The sequence below is a fragment of the Medicago truncatula genome, chromosome 6 (assembly GCF_003473485.1).
Source record: "Medicago truncatula cultivar Jemalong A17 chromosome 6, MtrunA17r5.0-ANR, whole genome shotgun sequence".
Taxonomy (NCBI): Eukaryota; Viridiplantae; Streptophyta; class Magnoliopsida; order Fabales; family Fabaceae; genus Medicago; species Medicago truncatula.
Window position 1 is genome coordinate 15355039 of NC_053047.1, and position 16447 is coordinate 15371485.

At 33.9% G+C, this 16447-nt stretch overlaps 1 protein-coding gene and 1 non-coding gene across 2 annotated transcripts; both read left to right on the forward strand.

Annotated features, from left to right (window-relative positions):
- Positions 1-7852: 7852 nt before the first annotated feature.
- Positions 7853-13611, forward strand: LOC120580863 (polyadenylate-binding protein 3). The gene is made up of 8 exons (XM_039835056.1): positions 7853-8027; positions 8131-8385; positions 10795-11570; positions 11698-11775; positions 11875-11964; positions 12330-12623; positions 12712-12885; positions 13053-13611. Exons 2-8 carry the CDS (start codon positions 8151-8153, stop codon positions 13251-13253), a joined length of 1848 nt encoding a protein of 615 aa, XP_039690990.1. The 5' UTR covers positions 7853-8027; positions 8131-8150; the 3' UTR covers positions 13254-13611.
- Positions 13612-15763: 2152 nt separating this feature from the next.
- Positions 15764-15837, forward strand: TRNAV-AAC (transfer RNA valine (anticodon AAC)). Its single transcript has one exon. It is a non-coding gene; the product is annotated as a tRNA-Val (tRNA).
- Positions 15838-16447: the final 610 nt, after the last annotated feature.

Consider the following 16447-nt stretch of genomic DNA (forward strand, 5'->3'; position numbering starts at 1 on the left):
CTACGTCCTAAAAGGCCAAGATGGGTTAAAGGTGACTAAAGGTCCTCAACTTCAAAGGTCACTTGAAAATAGCATGCCAAACACGAGTACTCACGTTGACAACATATACTTCCAAGATCCCTCCGTTGAGTGGGGTTATCACATGTGCCAATACCGAAGAGTACTCTTGGCATGGAACTATGATTATACCACCGTCCTATCTTAAGTTCACTCAAGCCCGGGTGTAGGACTTATCTCACCACTCACGTAACAAGGTATGTAAGCAAATATTTACAAAGTATAAACAAATAGTACAGCACAACATAAATAAAGTAAGGTGGGTTTAACCCGCGTAGAATCTAAGTCCCCAGTGAAGTCGCCATTTCTGTGCTCGTGATTTTCGGATATCAAACCATTAATTGATTTGAATCGTCAATCTTTGAACTCTCGATTTTTATTCGTGGGAAGGGAAAAAATGAGTAAAAACCCTTATCGAGACTTTGGATTCGGGGGTTGGTTATGCGAAGGGAAGGTGCTAGCACCCTAAGCATCTACGGTATTCCGCAGGAACCTCTTACCTAATTTATCTTGTGCTAAATTGATTTGCTTATTTGAAAATTATTACCTAAAAATCTAAGTGAAAGAATGGAGGAAGAAGAAGTATGTTTTTGGTTATTTTTATTTGATTTGGAAGGATAAAAATCCTATGCCTACATACCCTTAAAGAAAAGGGATCAAAACCAATGTAGTTCACCTCAAAAATTTCTTTTTGGTGGGTTAGGTTGATTTTAAGATTTTTTGAAAATGGGTTTTTAGAAGGGAAAGAGGCCTCAAGGCATGAGATAAAATAAGGTGAGGTTGGTCGAATTTTAATTACAAAGAAATCAAGTCTATTATGAATATTAATTCAATTAAGCATTTGATTAAGAAAATAAAAAGGAAAACACTTGGGTTACAAACCAAGGTTTATTAAGAAAATATTTTTGGAGTTTTGCATGTTTTTGTTGTTTTTGAATAATAAATGAAAATTAAACTGACGGAGCAATAAAAATAAAAGCGCGTGGATTTTTGTAGTGATGTTGGATCACCACAAAATCCCTAATCTAATTTTTTTGCATTTTTTGGATATATCTAAGGCGGTAAGGAAATAAAAGGACACACACACCCACACACTTTTCTCATTTATATTTACATTGGACCTAAATACATTCTAATTGCTGGAAAATAAATAACAATAATTAAAATGCTAAATAGAAATAAAATAAAATGTAAAAATGCTAAAAAGAAATAAAAATGCAAGAAAATAAAAGAAATGGACTACCGAAGGGACAAAATTCCGAAGGGACTTATTCCGAAGGGACAGAAAAAAAAGGGAGAAGAAAAGAATAGCTCGTTAACACAAGCTAAATAGGGAGAAGAGAGAAAAGTTCTTTGACAACTCAAGAGAACTTTTTGGTGTGTGAAATTGTGTGGAATGAGGGCTCTATTTATAGGTGAGGAGGTTGATGAAAAATGGAAAATTGGTTTAATGGAAATGATGGACAATTATGGTGAATTTTGAAAAAGAAATGTTAAAGTTGACACTTGACTTGAAATTTTTTTTAGACCTTGTACATTTTATTTTGGACCTATTGACACTTTATTTTATTTTTTTTAGACACTAATTAATTAAAAAGAAATAAAATAAATCTAATACGAAATAAAATAAAACAAATTAAACTAAATCATATAAAGAAAAATAAAATTAAAAGATCGAAAATAAAAATTATTAAATATAAAAAAAGTAACTAATCTTAAGATTAAAATTAATAAAAGAAAATAAAAAGAGAAAAGAGGGTCCGACTCGGAATAAAAAATGAGGTACTTCAAAGTAACCTCCTTGCCAAAATTTCGTCTGAAACGACGAAAATTCCCGACTTTAAAAATACGAATAAAATGGGTAAGAATAGTGAAAAGTGGTCAAAATTTGGGGTATGACAGACTCTTATATGCATGTGGTACCAATCGTCATCATAAGTATTAATATACTTTCATCGTGCGGAGGACAAAGCTCCTAAACGTGCGGAGGACAAAACTCCTAAACATGGTGAGGACAAAGCTCAATGAATGCTAATGCATGGACTTTAACAACAAAACAACTTAATCAACTTATCACTTATACTTCCAATAATTTGGAGTTCATCATCAACTTATTCATAATCATGCAATTTAGTTAAATAACAATTGCAGCATAATCAAATCACATCAAGTTAAATAACAATCATTCTCAGTAGTTTCTTGATCATTCAACAACAATTCAAGTAAGTATAATTCAATCCATAATTCACTTCATAATCATTTAACAATTCATAAAGCTTCACAGTTCATAATCATTATCTTTATCTGCTCGCCATGGCGAGTACAAGCCAGCTTCCCAACTAAGGTTGTTCCAGGTCCAATCTCATTCTAAATCCTTCTCTAATCATTAGTAAGCACCTAAAGGTGCTCAAAGGCATCTAAGGTTCAACTCAGAAGTCAAAAACTCAGAAAATGTCAAGCACTCTGGTCAAGCTCGCTATGGCGAGTAGGGTTGTTCGCCGTGGCGAGCTACACCAAGTAACTCGCGAGGCGAAAGGTTAAGGCTCGCGTGGCGAGCGATGAAGTTCATCACTCGCGAGGCGAGAATCATTGCTCGCTATGGCGAGCGATGAATTTTGGCTCGGACAGAATGCACTTTCTACACGAAAATCATCATCTAACAAAGTTCTAAGCTCAGTTTCAATCCCAGAATTCATCCTAAACATATTCTAAGGTTATAGGACGGTTTCTACATCAATCTAACATAATTTTACCGTTTGATCATCAATTTTTAGGGTTTTGACCTAATTCCAAAACTTTTCTAAATCGATCCTAACTTTGTCAATTAATCATCAGAATTACAACAATTAACATTACTGAATTATTAGTCTCACCCTTACCTTGTATGAAGAAAATCGCAGCCCTCTCTTGGTCTTCTCCCTTCTATGGCTTTTTCTCCCTTTTCTCCAAAAACAATCGTACGTACTAATTTTTCTAAAACTAGGTCTATCTCTTTTATATCTCCTCTTAATTACTTATCTTATCTCACTTTCTCCCCCAAAACTGTCTAAAATATCAAAACAGCCCTTAACTAAATATTTTTATTTTCTTATCAAATCTTATTTTATTTAACAATAAAATAAGTCTTATAATCTTATCAAATCATCAAAACACATCACATCATCCAAATCAACTTAAATCGTCTTAATTCAACAAAACTCACATATATATTCTAAAAATATAATATAATTGCATAAACTCGATTAAATAATTAATTAAACGAAAGTAGGCGTTACAGTTACTAAATGTTTTTGTGATGTCCTCGTGAGCTTATGACGGATTTCTAGCCACATTAAATTTGATTACTCTTTTTTTTTTGTTACAAAATAGGGCAAAGCCCAAAGGAAAGGAAACTAAGAAATTAAACGGACGTTCCTAGGCATGCAAGTCCCGGAAATATCATCAAACAAAAGACTCTGAAGCTCACTAGGAGGAGTCTCCAGAATATGAAAATCTAGAAAATCCGTCGAAATGCTGAAATTAGCAAGCCAATCTGCACTTCTGTTGCCTTCCCGCCAAGTATAGGTAATTTTGACAGTCCAACTCAAACTTAAAAGTTGTCGAATACGCCTGATCAAAGTAGGAGTTGTTCCACTAAAATTGCAATTTTCAGTAATCATGTCGAAAAACTAATTAAATCACATCATAATAGGATCAATTTACATATAAACAAATTTATTTTGATCTTATTTACCAAAATTATTGATAAAAGGAACTATTTGCACTATAATTTGCAATATGCACTAAAAGAATTAATTTATTGTAATCTTATTTTAATTATTCTTTCCCAATATGCAAAGTATATTTATTAACAAAATGAACAATTTGCACTATAAAATTAATTTATTTGAATCTTATTTACCAAAGGCAATAATATAAACATATACATTAATCACGATTAAAAAGCTTGTCTTTTTCCTAGTTCATATAGTAGTTCATATAGATGGAACAATTATTTTAACGTAATTTATTTATCTCCGTTGAACTTCAAATTACTGATGCTCTTCCCTCGCTCAGGTGAGTTTAACTCAGTGTATATATATATATATATATATATATATATATATATATATATAGGATGTTTTAAATTAGAGGAGAGGTTATAACAAGAGGATGAGAGGAGCCATCTGTATCCATTGGATCTAATTTAATGGTTGAGATTAAAAACTTGTATTTAATGAAACATGTGACGGCATCTTTTAGTAAGAAATACAATCACGCGCCTTCAGTTTCCTTTCTCCATTGACCCAACTACTCTTCATCTACCTTGTTTTCTTTTTTGGTTACAAATCTACCTTGTTTTCCAGATCAAACTCACACATGAGATTACAACTTCAAATTGGAAAGTTACGATTTTTTCTCTCTCGTGTGCTTAACTCCAGAAATCTCACATTATTTGATTTCTTTCAAGGGGCGATAGGGAAATGATTTATTGAAAATGGCTGACTTAAATATTATACCTAAATCCCATATTTTCCCAACGTGCTAGTAGAACTCGTGTCGGTTACAACAAATGTAAAATTCAGAACTTGTGTCAAATATTAAATTCCTAATTGAAAATTGCAGCAATCATTTTCTTTACATCATCTCTCTCTCTTTCTCTCTCTCTTTCTAATATATACTACTATTTTTTTCAATTTCCCTTACTGATTTCTTCATTAATAAATAAATATTTGGGAGATTTTTGTTTGTTTTAAATAAGTGCTGATTTTTACGGTTTCCTTCAATATGATTTTCTATATCTTTTTGATTGAATTCTGAAAATGATTTAAGATTTATTAAATTTTAATTGAAGGTTGTGTCTTTATGGGGTAGATGATTGTTGTTGTCTATCTGGGTTCTTCAGAAAAAAAAACTCGACGTCTTGATTAAAGAAGAGAGGAAGGGAAATTAAGAGAAGACAACAAAAGGAAGAGGAAGACATTATTGAAAACAACAAAAGTTGGAAGCGCGTGAGGGTATGTTTTATTGGAAAAAGAAGTCATGTGTTCCACTAAAAGGGATCTTTTAATTTCAATCATTAAATTGGATCCAATGGACACAAATAACTCCTCTCATTCTCTCATTATAACACTCCTCTCATTTGATACACCCTATATATATATATATATATATATATATATATATAGTGGCAGAGCTACAAACCCACCCAGAAAAATAAAAAAATTAACGACCATAGGTCTATTTTACAAGATTTTATACAATTTTGTGTCAGTTTTAAGTTTCGGCGAATCTAAATTTCCGAAAAGTAGTGTAGTGGTCCACCCGAAAAATTGAAATAATTCAATTATATATCTATTTTGTGAGACTTTAAATAATTTTTCAATGGTTATAGTTTTCCGAGGTTTCAAAAGTAGCATAAGTGAATTTTGTGAAGTTTATATTTGGCATCTTAGCGGAGGCTTACAGACCTTCGAATTTGCATGAGTTTCAAATCTCTCGCATATTGTCTTATCAATTGAAAATTTTCTCTGCTAACGGTTGTAATGTAAAAAAAAGATTTCATAATTTATAGTAGTTGTTAAATATGTTTAAGTATCCACCTTAACTTTTTAGTCAAACTAATCCACTTGGGTTGGCATATTGGTATTGGCTTGAGATCTGGGAGTGTGCTCCTCCTCGATCTCGATTCTCTCGGTGCCAATTTAGGTGGGCTAGTTTAGCTTTAAAAAAAAAAAAACTTTTTAGTCAAACTACGTCATTTCAACTTTCTACTTAATGTTTATTACAACTTTAATTTGTGTATATATATTATAGTTAATTTTAGTGACCCACCCAAGTCTTTTTTTTTTGGCTCCACCATAGACAGTATAGGCAAGGTGCATGGTTCAAACTAGGGCTGGACAACGGCCGGTTTCGGTCAGCGGCGGTCCAAAAAAAAAATAATAAGTCGGTCTATCGTGGGTGCCAAACTGCCACCCAATTCCGACCGTTCTCGTCGTCGGTTTCGGTTAAGGCGGCTTGTCGGTTGATGCGGGTGGTTTTAACGGTTTCGTACTGGATATCAAACCCAAACAAAATTTTAAAGTTCAAGTTTTTTCACTTGTTCTACACAGAATTAGAAGAACAAAATAGAAAAACTTGTTTAGATTTTCAAACACTTTCAATTCAGTGGGTTAAGAAACAAAATTAGGGATACAAAGAAATCTAAGAACAAGGATAGAGATGAAGATAAAAAGAAATCTAAGAACAGGAACAAAATTCTCGAAAATCAAAGGCAGTTATGGTTTCTACTTTTTGAAAGAAAAAAAGCACCAATGAAAGGTAGCAAATGTTTATGGTTTATCTGGAGAATGGAGGAAGCAATGAGGCAGCTATGGTTTCTTTCTTCTTCTCACTCACAGCAGCGGCGCAATATGATGAGGAAATAGGGTTTCATTTCCTCATGTTAAACTTTTATATGTCGGACCTTAGTTAAATGGGCTTGTACTAATTTGGTTTGGACTGGACTTATGCAATAAACATAGAAGATTGCTTTTTAGGCCCCCCCAATATCTCTTTAGGCCCCCTAAAAATACAAAAATAACCTTTATAATACATCCGGTAGTTACATCCCGGATGTGCATTTTAAATTTTCACATTTTACACCTTCGGTATGTACATACCGGAGGCACATTTACAAATTTTCACGTTTATCGCATTCGGTAGTTATGTTCTAGAGGAACATTCATTTTGCGATTTCTCAATTACACATCCGGTATATATATACCGTACTCCACCCACGTTGTTATCTGTTTAAAATGGTGCAGTTTTTTAAGAGTTATTTTCTAAGCTTCAATATTGTTCCATACCTTGCGTTTTTTGGCCAATTTTTGTTGTGTTTTCATCACAATTAATAGAACAAATGGCGTCAATCTTTACTCAATTGCAATCATTTAGAAGGTAACCTTGCTTCTTCCTCTCTCGTATTGTTTCTGCATAATTTTTTTAGAGTTCTGTCATATTCAATGAAAAGTTTGATCCTTTTATTTCTGTAAATTTTATGCACCCTACCAAAAGTTTGTGAATTTTCCAACATAGCAGATCATGTACATTTAAATAACATAATGCGATAAACGCGAAAATTTGTAAATGTGCCTCTGGTATGTACATACCGAAGGTGTAAAATGTGAAAATTTAAAATGCACTACCGGTATGTAACTACCGGATGTATTATAAAGGTTATTTTTGTATTTTTAGGGGGCCTAAAGAGATATTGGGGGGACCTAAAAAGCAATCTTCATAAACATATGGTGTTGATGTATATGGCGGTCCAGTTCAGTTTTCGCTGGGCCTATTTACCCAATTCGAGACCGACCACTCATAGTCATAGAAAACCATTTGAACTGGATTAGTTAAACCGCTCGACCCGAGCCGACATGCTTTGGCCCATCCGGTTCGGCCGGTTTGGACCGGTTTTTCAAATTCTATCCAGCCCTTGTTCAAACACAACCCCATCCACCAACCACCGATAAAGAGTTAGATATATTTCTTTTTTATTTTACAAAAGTTAGAGGGTTAAAACACATAAAATTTGTAGTGTCTAATTTTTTTTGGCTTGAATTTTGACACTAACAAGAAATAATATTAGTCCTAATCTATATTCAAAGGAAAAATCACTCCCAATTTTTTTTTTTTTTATGATTACTTTTTTCTTTATCGAGACGGATCGCAGAAAATTGTAGGGACCAAAATAGTTGGGTGTGGAGTAGTAATAACAAACCTTCCTTAAAAAAAAAAAAAACCTTCCTTCAAAAAAAAAAAAAAAACAGAAAAACCTAAAACGCTGCGGTTGGAAACCCCACATATAAAAACCTCTTACGATACACGCAGCTTTCTCACTCTCCACAGGGTTTTCTCTGTCAGAGAGGAGAAAATTATTCTCCAAATTTTTTATGATAGAAGGGATAAACCCTAATCACAATCACACCATAAACTAGTACTCTATTATTGTAAGGTTTTTGTCCTCTCTTTTCTTATTCTTTCATCGATTTTTTCTTTCTTTGTATTCACTCAAAAAATAAAAAAATCTGACTACTGTTTCATCGTTTTCAGAGTTTTTTCCCTTGAAGAAAATGGCGATTGTTTCATCACCTAAGACAGCTGTTCCGGCTGTATTGTTGAACGGAACTGGACTGTTCGAGAATGCTTCTCTGTATGTTGGTGATCTTGAAGGGAACGTGAACGAGGCACAGCTTTATGAATTGTTCAATCAGATAGGTCAGGTTGTTTCAATCAGGGTTTGTAGGGATCAGACGATGCGGTTGTCTCTTGGCTATGCTTATGTCAATTTCTCCAATGCTCGTGATGGTTCGTGTTTCGATTTTGGTTCTTTTATATTGATTTTTGAATTGAATTTTGAATTATAACATATTCTTGATGATTGAATGCATTGTGATTGTGTGAATAGTATTCCGAAAAGTTATTTGTTTTGTTTGTTAGAAAGAAAAAAGGTTTAGGGTTTTGACAACTTATTGCAATTCTTAATTAATTTTTAGGACTATGTTATTACTAAAGTACAGTCGTTTATTTAAGAGAGTAAAACCCTAGTATTTATAATCATGTTTTTAAGTCATGGTTGCGTGAACACCATAAAAGAGATTGAAGAACTTGTAGAGGAAGTAAAAGTGTTGTCGTGGAGATGGTTTCTCACAAGGCTGAAATTGGATCCCTATGAAGCACACACTCCAACATGGACACCTGACATGGACACCGACACCGCTATCTATATATTAATTTATTTATAAAAGATCTTAATTAAGAATCAAAATACATAATATGCATCTAACTTGAGCAAATTATTTCATTAAAAAAAATTCTATAACAAGATACAATAGTATTTGACCTTTATTTATCCATCTGCTATCGAAAATTGAAATACGTTGGAATCAACTTTGATGTCCATAACCCATTGTTGATCAACATTTCTCACACATCTTTAACCCTTGAATCTACTGTGTGTAGAAGCAGAAAAAAAAATCCAGATATTTGTCTGAGTTGTCCAAAGAGTGTCGAAGTAAAGAAAAAATGACTTATTTAGGACACTTGTCCGACACATGTCGTACGAGTCTCATAGGAGTTGACACTGGGACACGCCTAATCATATAGGTGTCCGTGCTTCATAGTTGGCTCCTTGCTGTCTATTGTTCGAATGGGTGTGGGATCCCGGAGATTGTATGAACTATGAATCGATAGTGTAGGTGGCAGATGGTTTTTAGGGGTTCCAGGTACAGTGTTTGTTAGTGTTATCAGAGGCGACAGGGGGGGGGGGTTTCAAATGGTTGTTTTTTTTTAACAGCCAATATATTAAAACAAAAAACCGCTTGAGAATAGGGAATTGTTGTCAAAGGAACAACACAAAATCCCCAGCGCTACGGAAATACAGGGACTGTCCCAAAGGGAAACAAAAACAAAACTCCCCATGCTACAGACAGCACAAAGCGCGAGCCAACATAAGGAAAGGAAACAAAGATTGTTTAGGTTTATATGGTGTTTTTGAGACCTGTATTCATCCTCAGTTACTTTGGTGTTTTTGGGCTGAGTTTTCCTGTTTTAGTGGTTCCACTATTTAGTGTAGTAGGGGGGACTTTGTGTGCTGATTTTTTACAGTGTTTCACTGAGGTTTTGTTCTCTTGTGGGGTCTGGTATTGGTTGCTGCCTCGGTGCCTATACCATGGACCCCTGTCCTTCTTTTTTTCCTCCCGTTATTCTTTAATCTTTGTTTGCTACCTAATTACATTTGTGATGGGTACTGCTATTAATAAAACATAACTGTTTCTGAAAAAACAAGTCATGGTTGCATCGAGATTCTTTAATATTGTGGAGAATCGCTACCAAATACGGCTGAAGAAGCTGCAATTGCATTTGTACTAATTTTTCTGTTGGACCTTTTTTAAAACCTTGTTTTAAATTTCACCTATCATTGCAACCTTATTACAATGATATAGATTATAGACATTAAAAATTTTAATATCAATTATTTTGTAGAATGTTGTTGTGTCAAATCTAATTGATCCGGCTACAATTGCGGTAATGATGTGATTGTGAAAATATCATAAAACTTTACTTCGCGTTGCAGCTACCGAAGTTGTTTAGATTTTCACAACTTATTGCAATTCTTGATTGATTTTTATGACTAATGGAGTGTGTACATTCCTTTTCTTAGAGAGTAAAACCCTAATATTTATAATCATGTTTTTTTAGGCGTGGTTGTGTCCGGATTCTTTGAGATCATGTTATTCATCCAATATATTTGTTTTTATGTGTTTTATTTCAAGTTGTAGTGAAGTAATTAGATCTGGTCGAACATGTTGGAATAAATGATATTGCGTAGTCGAATTTGAACAAACCTCTATTTTCCGCAAGCCACAATTGACAACAATGCTTCAAGTAGGAAGTAATATTTTTTTAAAGCTTTTAGTTTTGGAAGCTCTTGTTCAAACGTAGAAAAGAATGGTAGCAAGCAAGAATCTTGGAATCTATGCAATTGCTCTAAAGCGCTGATATAAGTACCATCTAACAACACAACTTAATTACAAATGATTAATTGTAGCATAAAACGGCCTTATGTATAGAACTTTATCACAAGTTTCAAAACTGCATTTTCCTTGTTATTGTCATGCACAAATTGTCAACATTTTGTTCCTTACCATGCTGTGAATAGTTTACAAAGCTCTTTTGCATATATTTTCTTCTCTGACATCAAAATTTATATTGCAGCTGCTAATGCGATAGAACATTTGAATTACACTCCTTTGAATGGGAAGCCAATTCGTATCATGTTTTCTCATCGAGATCCTAGTATCAGGAAAACTGGATTTGCAAATGTGTTCGTTAAGAATCTTGACACGTCAATAGATAACAAGGTGTTGCATGATACTTTTGCTACATTTGGAACCGTACTTTCTTGCAAGGTGGCACTTGATAGCAATGGTAAATCTTTGGGATATGGTTTTGTACAATATGACAATCACGAGTCTGCAAAGTGTGCCATTGAAAAATTGGATGGTATGCTGATAAAAGATAAGAAAGCTTTTGTAGGGTATTTTATTCGGCGTCAAGAAAGGTCGGAAAATGGATCACCTAAGTTCACTAATGTGTATGTGAAAAACCTTTTAGAAACAGATACCGATGAGGATCTTAAAAAGCTTTTCAGCACATATGGTGTAATAACAAGTGCTGTGATCATGAAAGATGAGAATGGAAACTCCAAATGTTTTGGTTTTGTGAATTTTCAAAGCCCTGATTCAGCAGCTGCTGCAGTTGAGAAGTTGAATGGCACTACAACCAACGATGGGAAGGTTTTATATGTAGGAAGGGCTCAAAGGAAATGTGAAAGGGAGGCAGAGTTGAGAGCTAAGTTTGAACAAGAAAAGATAAAAAGATATGAAAAATTACAAGGTGCCAATTTATACCTGAAAAACCTTGATGAGAGTATTAACGATGAGAAACTGAAGGAGATGTTTTCTGAGTTTGGAACAATAACTTCTTGCAAGGTATATTAAAATTTATATTTGAGTATTTTTACTTTGTTTAGTTATTGTTCTAGTGCATGTGAGTGAACAACCCTTTATTATACGTGCACGTGTTTAAAAATTGACTACGTATAACATGTTTCTTCAGGTAATGTTTGATGCTCATGGCCATAGCAAGGGCTTCGGTTTTGTTGCATTTTCCACATCAGAGGAAGCGAGTAAAGCTGTATGTCATTTCATTATTTGTTAAAAAAGATTTTGCTTAACCAAATATAAACCTTTTTCAATCAGCTGCATGAGTTTATTTTTTTGTTTTCTTTTCTAGATCAATGGAATGAGTGGAAAGATAATTGGACAGAAGCCGTTGTACGTTGTTGTGGCTCAACGCAAAGAAGATAGGAAAACTCGTTTGCAGGTTTAGCCTATATTTTATCTTGTATATTTATTATTTAAGTTAACCTTAGAATTAAATTATGGACAAATCAATGATTTATATACTACGTTGATTTTTCATTAGAGTGGGTGTAAGTTCATTTTCGTTACATACAATATAACATGTCATTATATCCAATTAACTTTTTCTATGTAGTTTTAAATTGTAACAGTGATTTAGAAATAAGTTTTTTAATATCCTTGCTAGCGGGTAGAAATTTTGTTAATATGATAGTCGTCGAGAAACATGTCATTTTTTGTCGTTGTTTTCAAGCACAAATTTAAACTTTCTTACTTTGTATTTTGTATAAATTCAATTGTTACGTTCATAAACTTGTATAAATGCAGGCTCAATTTTCTCAAATCAATGTTTCGGGTGGAATCACATCTTTTCCTGCAAGAATTGCTGGATATCATCAAAGTACTCCAAGACTTGCTCCTCAACAATTGTATTATGGTCAAGGTACACCTCGTCTCATGCTGCCTCAACCAGCTGGATACGGATACCAGCAACAATTCATACCCGGTATGCAATCTGGAGTTGCTCCAAATTACATCATGCCATACCACCCTCAGAGGCACGGTCATACCGGACATAGGATGCCTCCAGTTGGTAACTTCCAACAAGTGCAGCAGAACCAGGTATTTATTCATTAAGTGTATGCTTCATTTTTTGTAAATAATATTACGAGCTGATTCGTCACTTGAAAAAAATTCATTTTGAATCTAGGTGCTACCTCGCAACTCGGACCAAGGGTTTAGATATAATGGTCGAAATAGTGTGGATCCATCTGCTGTTTCTGAAGGTCAAATGATAGATCCATCCATACAAAATCATGGTGCCTTGTCTAATAATTCACTTCCCTCAACTTTGGCTTCTGTTACTCTGGAAAATCAAAACCGGGTATGTAAAAGTTTGCTTGTTATATGTTCATCTTTGAATTTTCTTTTAAGAATTGCAATACTGTGTGGATTTCTGTAATTTATTATTGCCAATATCATGACCTTAAAAAAAATTAAACCTATCATGGTATGTTAAATCTAACTTTCCTTAGTTTGTTGGTTGAACAGATGTTGGGTGAACAATTATATCCTCTTGTGGGTTGTCTTACACCAAACAATCAGACAGCCAAGGTGACAGGAATGTTGTTGGAATTGGACAAGTCAGAGGTTATCCATCTGATTAAGTCACCTGAAGAATTGAAGATGAAAGTGTCCGAGGCAATGGAAGCCCTTCGTTTTGTTTCATCGGGTCCTGCCTGCAGATCATGATCAGCTTGGCTCCTAATCATTGTTTATGGAGCCTTAACTTTAGATTGATCAGGATTTTTTTCCCCTTTCTGTTAGGATTTTGACTTGTTAGCCAATAGAGAGGGGTATTGAGAATTTTTATGTGTTTGATAAATTTATTTCATTTTGGGTTGGTTTACGTTCATGATTTTGAAACGGTATTTTTGTCGACAATCCTTCGTTTTGTTTAGATATATTATTTGGATTGGGATTTTTGTTGGCATTCCTTCCGTTGATTGTAATTATTTTTGCTTTCTGAAGGTCCATTTGATCTATTTTGGGTAATTCAACCCAAGTTCATTTGCTTCCAAAATGTGTGAGGTAAATGCACACTATTGTTTATTGCTCGCTTTCTTTTTATCAGCATTTTCTCTATTCTTTCTGCCATGCATTTGATTGAATAGTGTCTTTTATGATTATGAAAACTAGCAGCATGTGCCATTTCATCAAAGGCAGGAATTATATGACAATAAGAAAGAACAGTGAATCATATATATCCAATCATTTGCCGTCACATCATTTTTTTTTTTATTTGTTTTTTTTAAGTGCTTAAAATACTACATGTATGTTTGATTTTACTTTTAGATGAGGCAAAATTGATTCAAGAGGTGCACAATTGATTTTGACATGTTTTAATGTTCTCAGCTATAATGGATGTTTCCTTTACAATTGATTCTAAGTTGAAGTTACAAGTTGAAGTTTTTGTCACTATTGATTGTTAGCCATGAATGTATTCAACTATAATTTCTTACTTTTTTTTACATTCATCTCACTTTTAAACAACCAATTTTACCAAATCAATTTTTATCACCGCAAAACTTAACAAACACTACGAGGTAAACAAACACTACAAGGCAAAGACAATCTTGTTTATCTCAGAAGTAACTTTTTGGACCCCAAACATACAATCCAAGCTGTAGCGTGTGGTAAACGCCAAGACTCAACTTCAACAATACTCATATCTGGAGAACACCAATCTTGTTTAGCAAATACGAAATTGTCATATTCATCCCTCACACATACTGATCACTACATATTGCTGGCCAGGAAACATTGCAGCATCTAAGTTACTCGTGCTCCGCGGGCCTGATGATGCTACCTGAAACACTGCACTGGTACGCTGCATTATTTGATCAAAACCTATCTTTGCTGCCCCATTAGTGCACATTTCGTTTCATCGAAATGCTTCAAGAAACCATAGCAGAATTTATCAACCGATCTTGTGTCAAATGCTGCAAAATTTGCATAAAAAAGTCACCAAAACCTTCTGCATTATGCATAATATTCTCCAAAATAGGCCAAAGATCATATTTCCTCCAACGTTCCACACCTGCAGCACATACAAAAAATAAATGCTAATTCAATTCTACGTATGATTGAAAAACGACAAAATCAGATGGATAGTCAACTTGCTTTCTGTGCAGCCTTGATCTACTTAGTAAACAATCTCTCCCAAGATGCCAAATAAAATGTTTTACCTTTGGAAGAATGTATAGACCGAAGTTTATTCAAATCACCTTTAACACATCATTCATCTCTATTAATAATACGATCAACGCACTGATGGTATGTATTCTTAGTAGTATACATACCTTTTCTGTCAAAGCACCAAACTATCTCATGCTTTTGAAAGAGATAAATTATATGATTGTATCAAATAGAGAAAGTAAAGACGTGACCTTAACATTTTAAGTCTTCCTTTGGACTTAGAACGCAATAGCATGTCAGCACCTAATATGGGAAGCATATAAACTTGAAAGTGCAAGACGTGACCTTGCACAAACACCTATAAGTCATCAAGAAATCCTTTTACAAGAAACTTGAAATCTTGCAGGTTGAATAAGAAGCTTGAAGGAAATTACTAGCCCGCAGGATAAGTAGTTCTTGTCTCGTCGCAATGATAACATTGTTCCATGGCATGAGAGATCCTTTAAGGATAAATGATGAGTCGTCAAGAGGCCCGAGATCTGAGTATGTGACTCATCTTCCTCTACCTGAAAAAGTAAGTAGTTCTTGTCTCGTCGCAATGATAACGTTGTTCCTTCTATATCGTCTCAACTACATTTCTGCAAGAGTAATTTTCTTGACATTTATAGTCATTTACACAAAGACATATATATAAAACAAAAAAGACCAATTAATTCCTTTTGCAAACTGAACTTAACAAGCTTGTTGTTTTATGCAAGTAATATCACACCATTATATAAAGGGAAATACTTTTTCCTACAAACCATATATCCACGAAAACCAAGAATTTCGATTATCACCACCCATATTTTCCACCAGAAACCAATTTAATATTTATTCCATTATTTAATCAAAGAAAAACTGCCGCATGCTGTGTGAATTCGTGGCCTTTTGTTTCATGGTATATAGCATTAGCCTTATATAAATTCCTTTTGCAAACTTAACTTAACCTATTAATTGATAAAAAAAGAACTGTTTTAAGCTATTTAGTACATGTGATGTTTGATGAATAATTGCAGTAAGATGGTTTTGTGGTGTAGTTGGTTATCACGTCAGTCTAACACACTGAAGGTCTCCAGTTTGAACCCGGGCGAAGCCAGATTTTTCGTTTTGTTTTTGTTCTCTGTTTTTATAATTGCTATGTATCGTAGTTATTTTGTCCGTCGAAAGAAATTATTCATGGATCTTGTTTTGGTCATTGTCTTTTCTTAACAACAAGACACTGTCATTACATTTCTGTTGAAGTAACAATTGGTTTAAATGTCCGTGTGGGCAACAAGAGTGGACGCGTGAAGAAAGAGTAGAATGATTCCATATCTATCATTGGATTAGTCAACCTTTTCTAAGTTAGATTTCCTCCTTGCTTCTTCTCAATTCCACACTAATTAAATCTCTAGCCACAACTCCATTTCCCACCTCTAATTCGTTTATGCGAGTTGTTTTCTGACATCAATCCAAATTTTGAAAAATATATATAAAGGACTATATATACTATCGTCATTGCAAATTAATCTAATAAATTGTATTTGAAAGTATTCCAAATACACAGAGAAGAAGCCATTCACAAAATAATAGCCTATGTTTACTTAAACACAGAAAAAAAATTGCAAAATAATACTCAGTAGAATAGCGTAGCATGATTTGGTAATTTGCAGTATATGTAAATGGAAAATTTTGTAAAGACCATGCACTTGTTAAACCTGAAGAAG

What these genes read in the sequence shown, in the direction of transcription:
- LOC120580863 (XM_039835056.1), top strand. Translation starts at nt 8,151, where the DNA reads ATGGCGATTGTTTCATCACCTAAGACAGCTGTTCCGGCTGTATTGTTG. An exon ending in CAGAGGAAGCGAGTAAAGCT is followed by an intron (nt 11,776 to 11,874) that starts GTATGTCATTTC and finishes TTTCTTTTCTAG; the next exon opens with ATCAATGGAATGAGTGGAAA. An exon ending in AACAAGTGCAGCAGAACCAG is followed by an intron (nt 12,624 to 12,711) that starts GTATTTATTCAT and finishes TTTTGAATCTAG; the next exon opens with GTGCTACCTCGCAACTCGGA.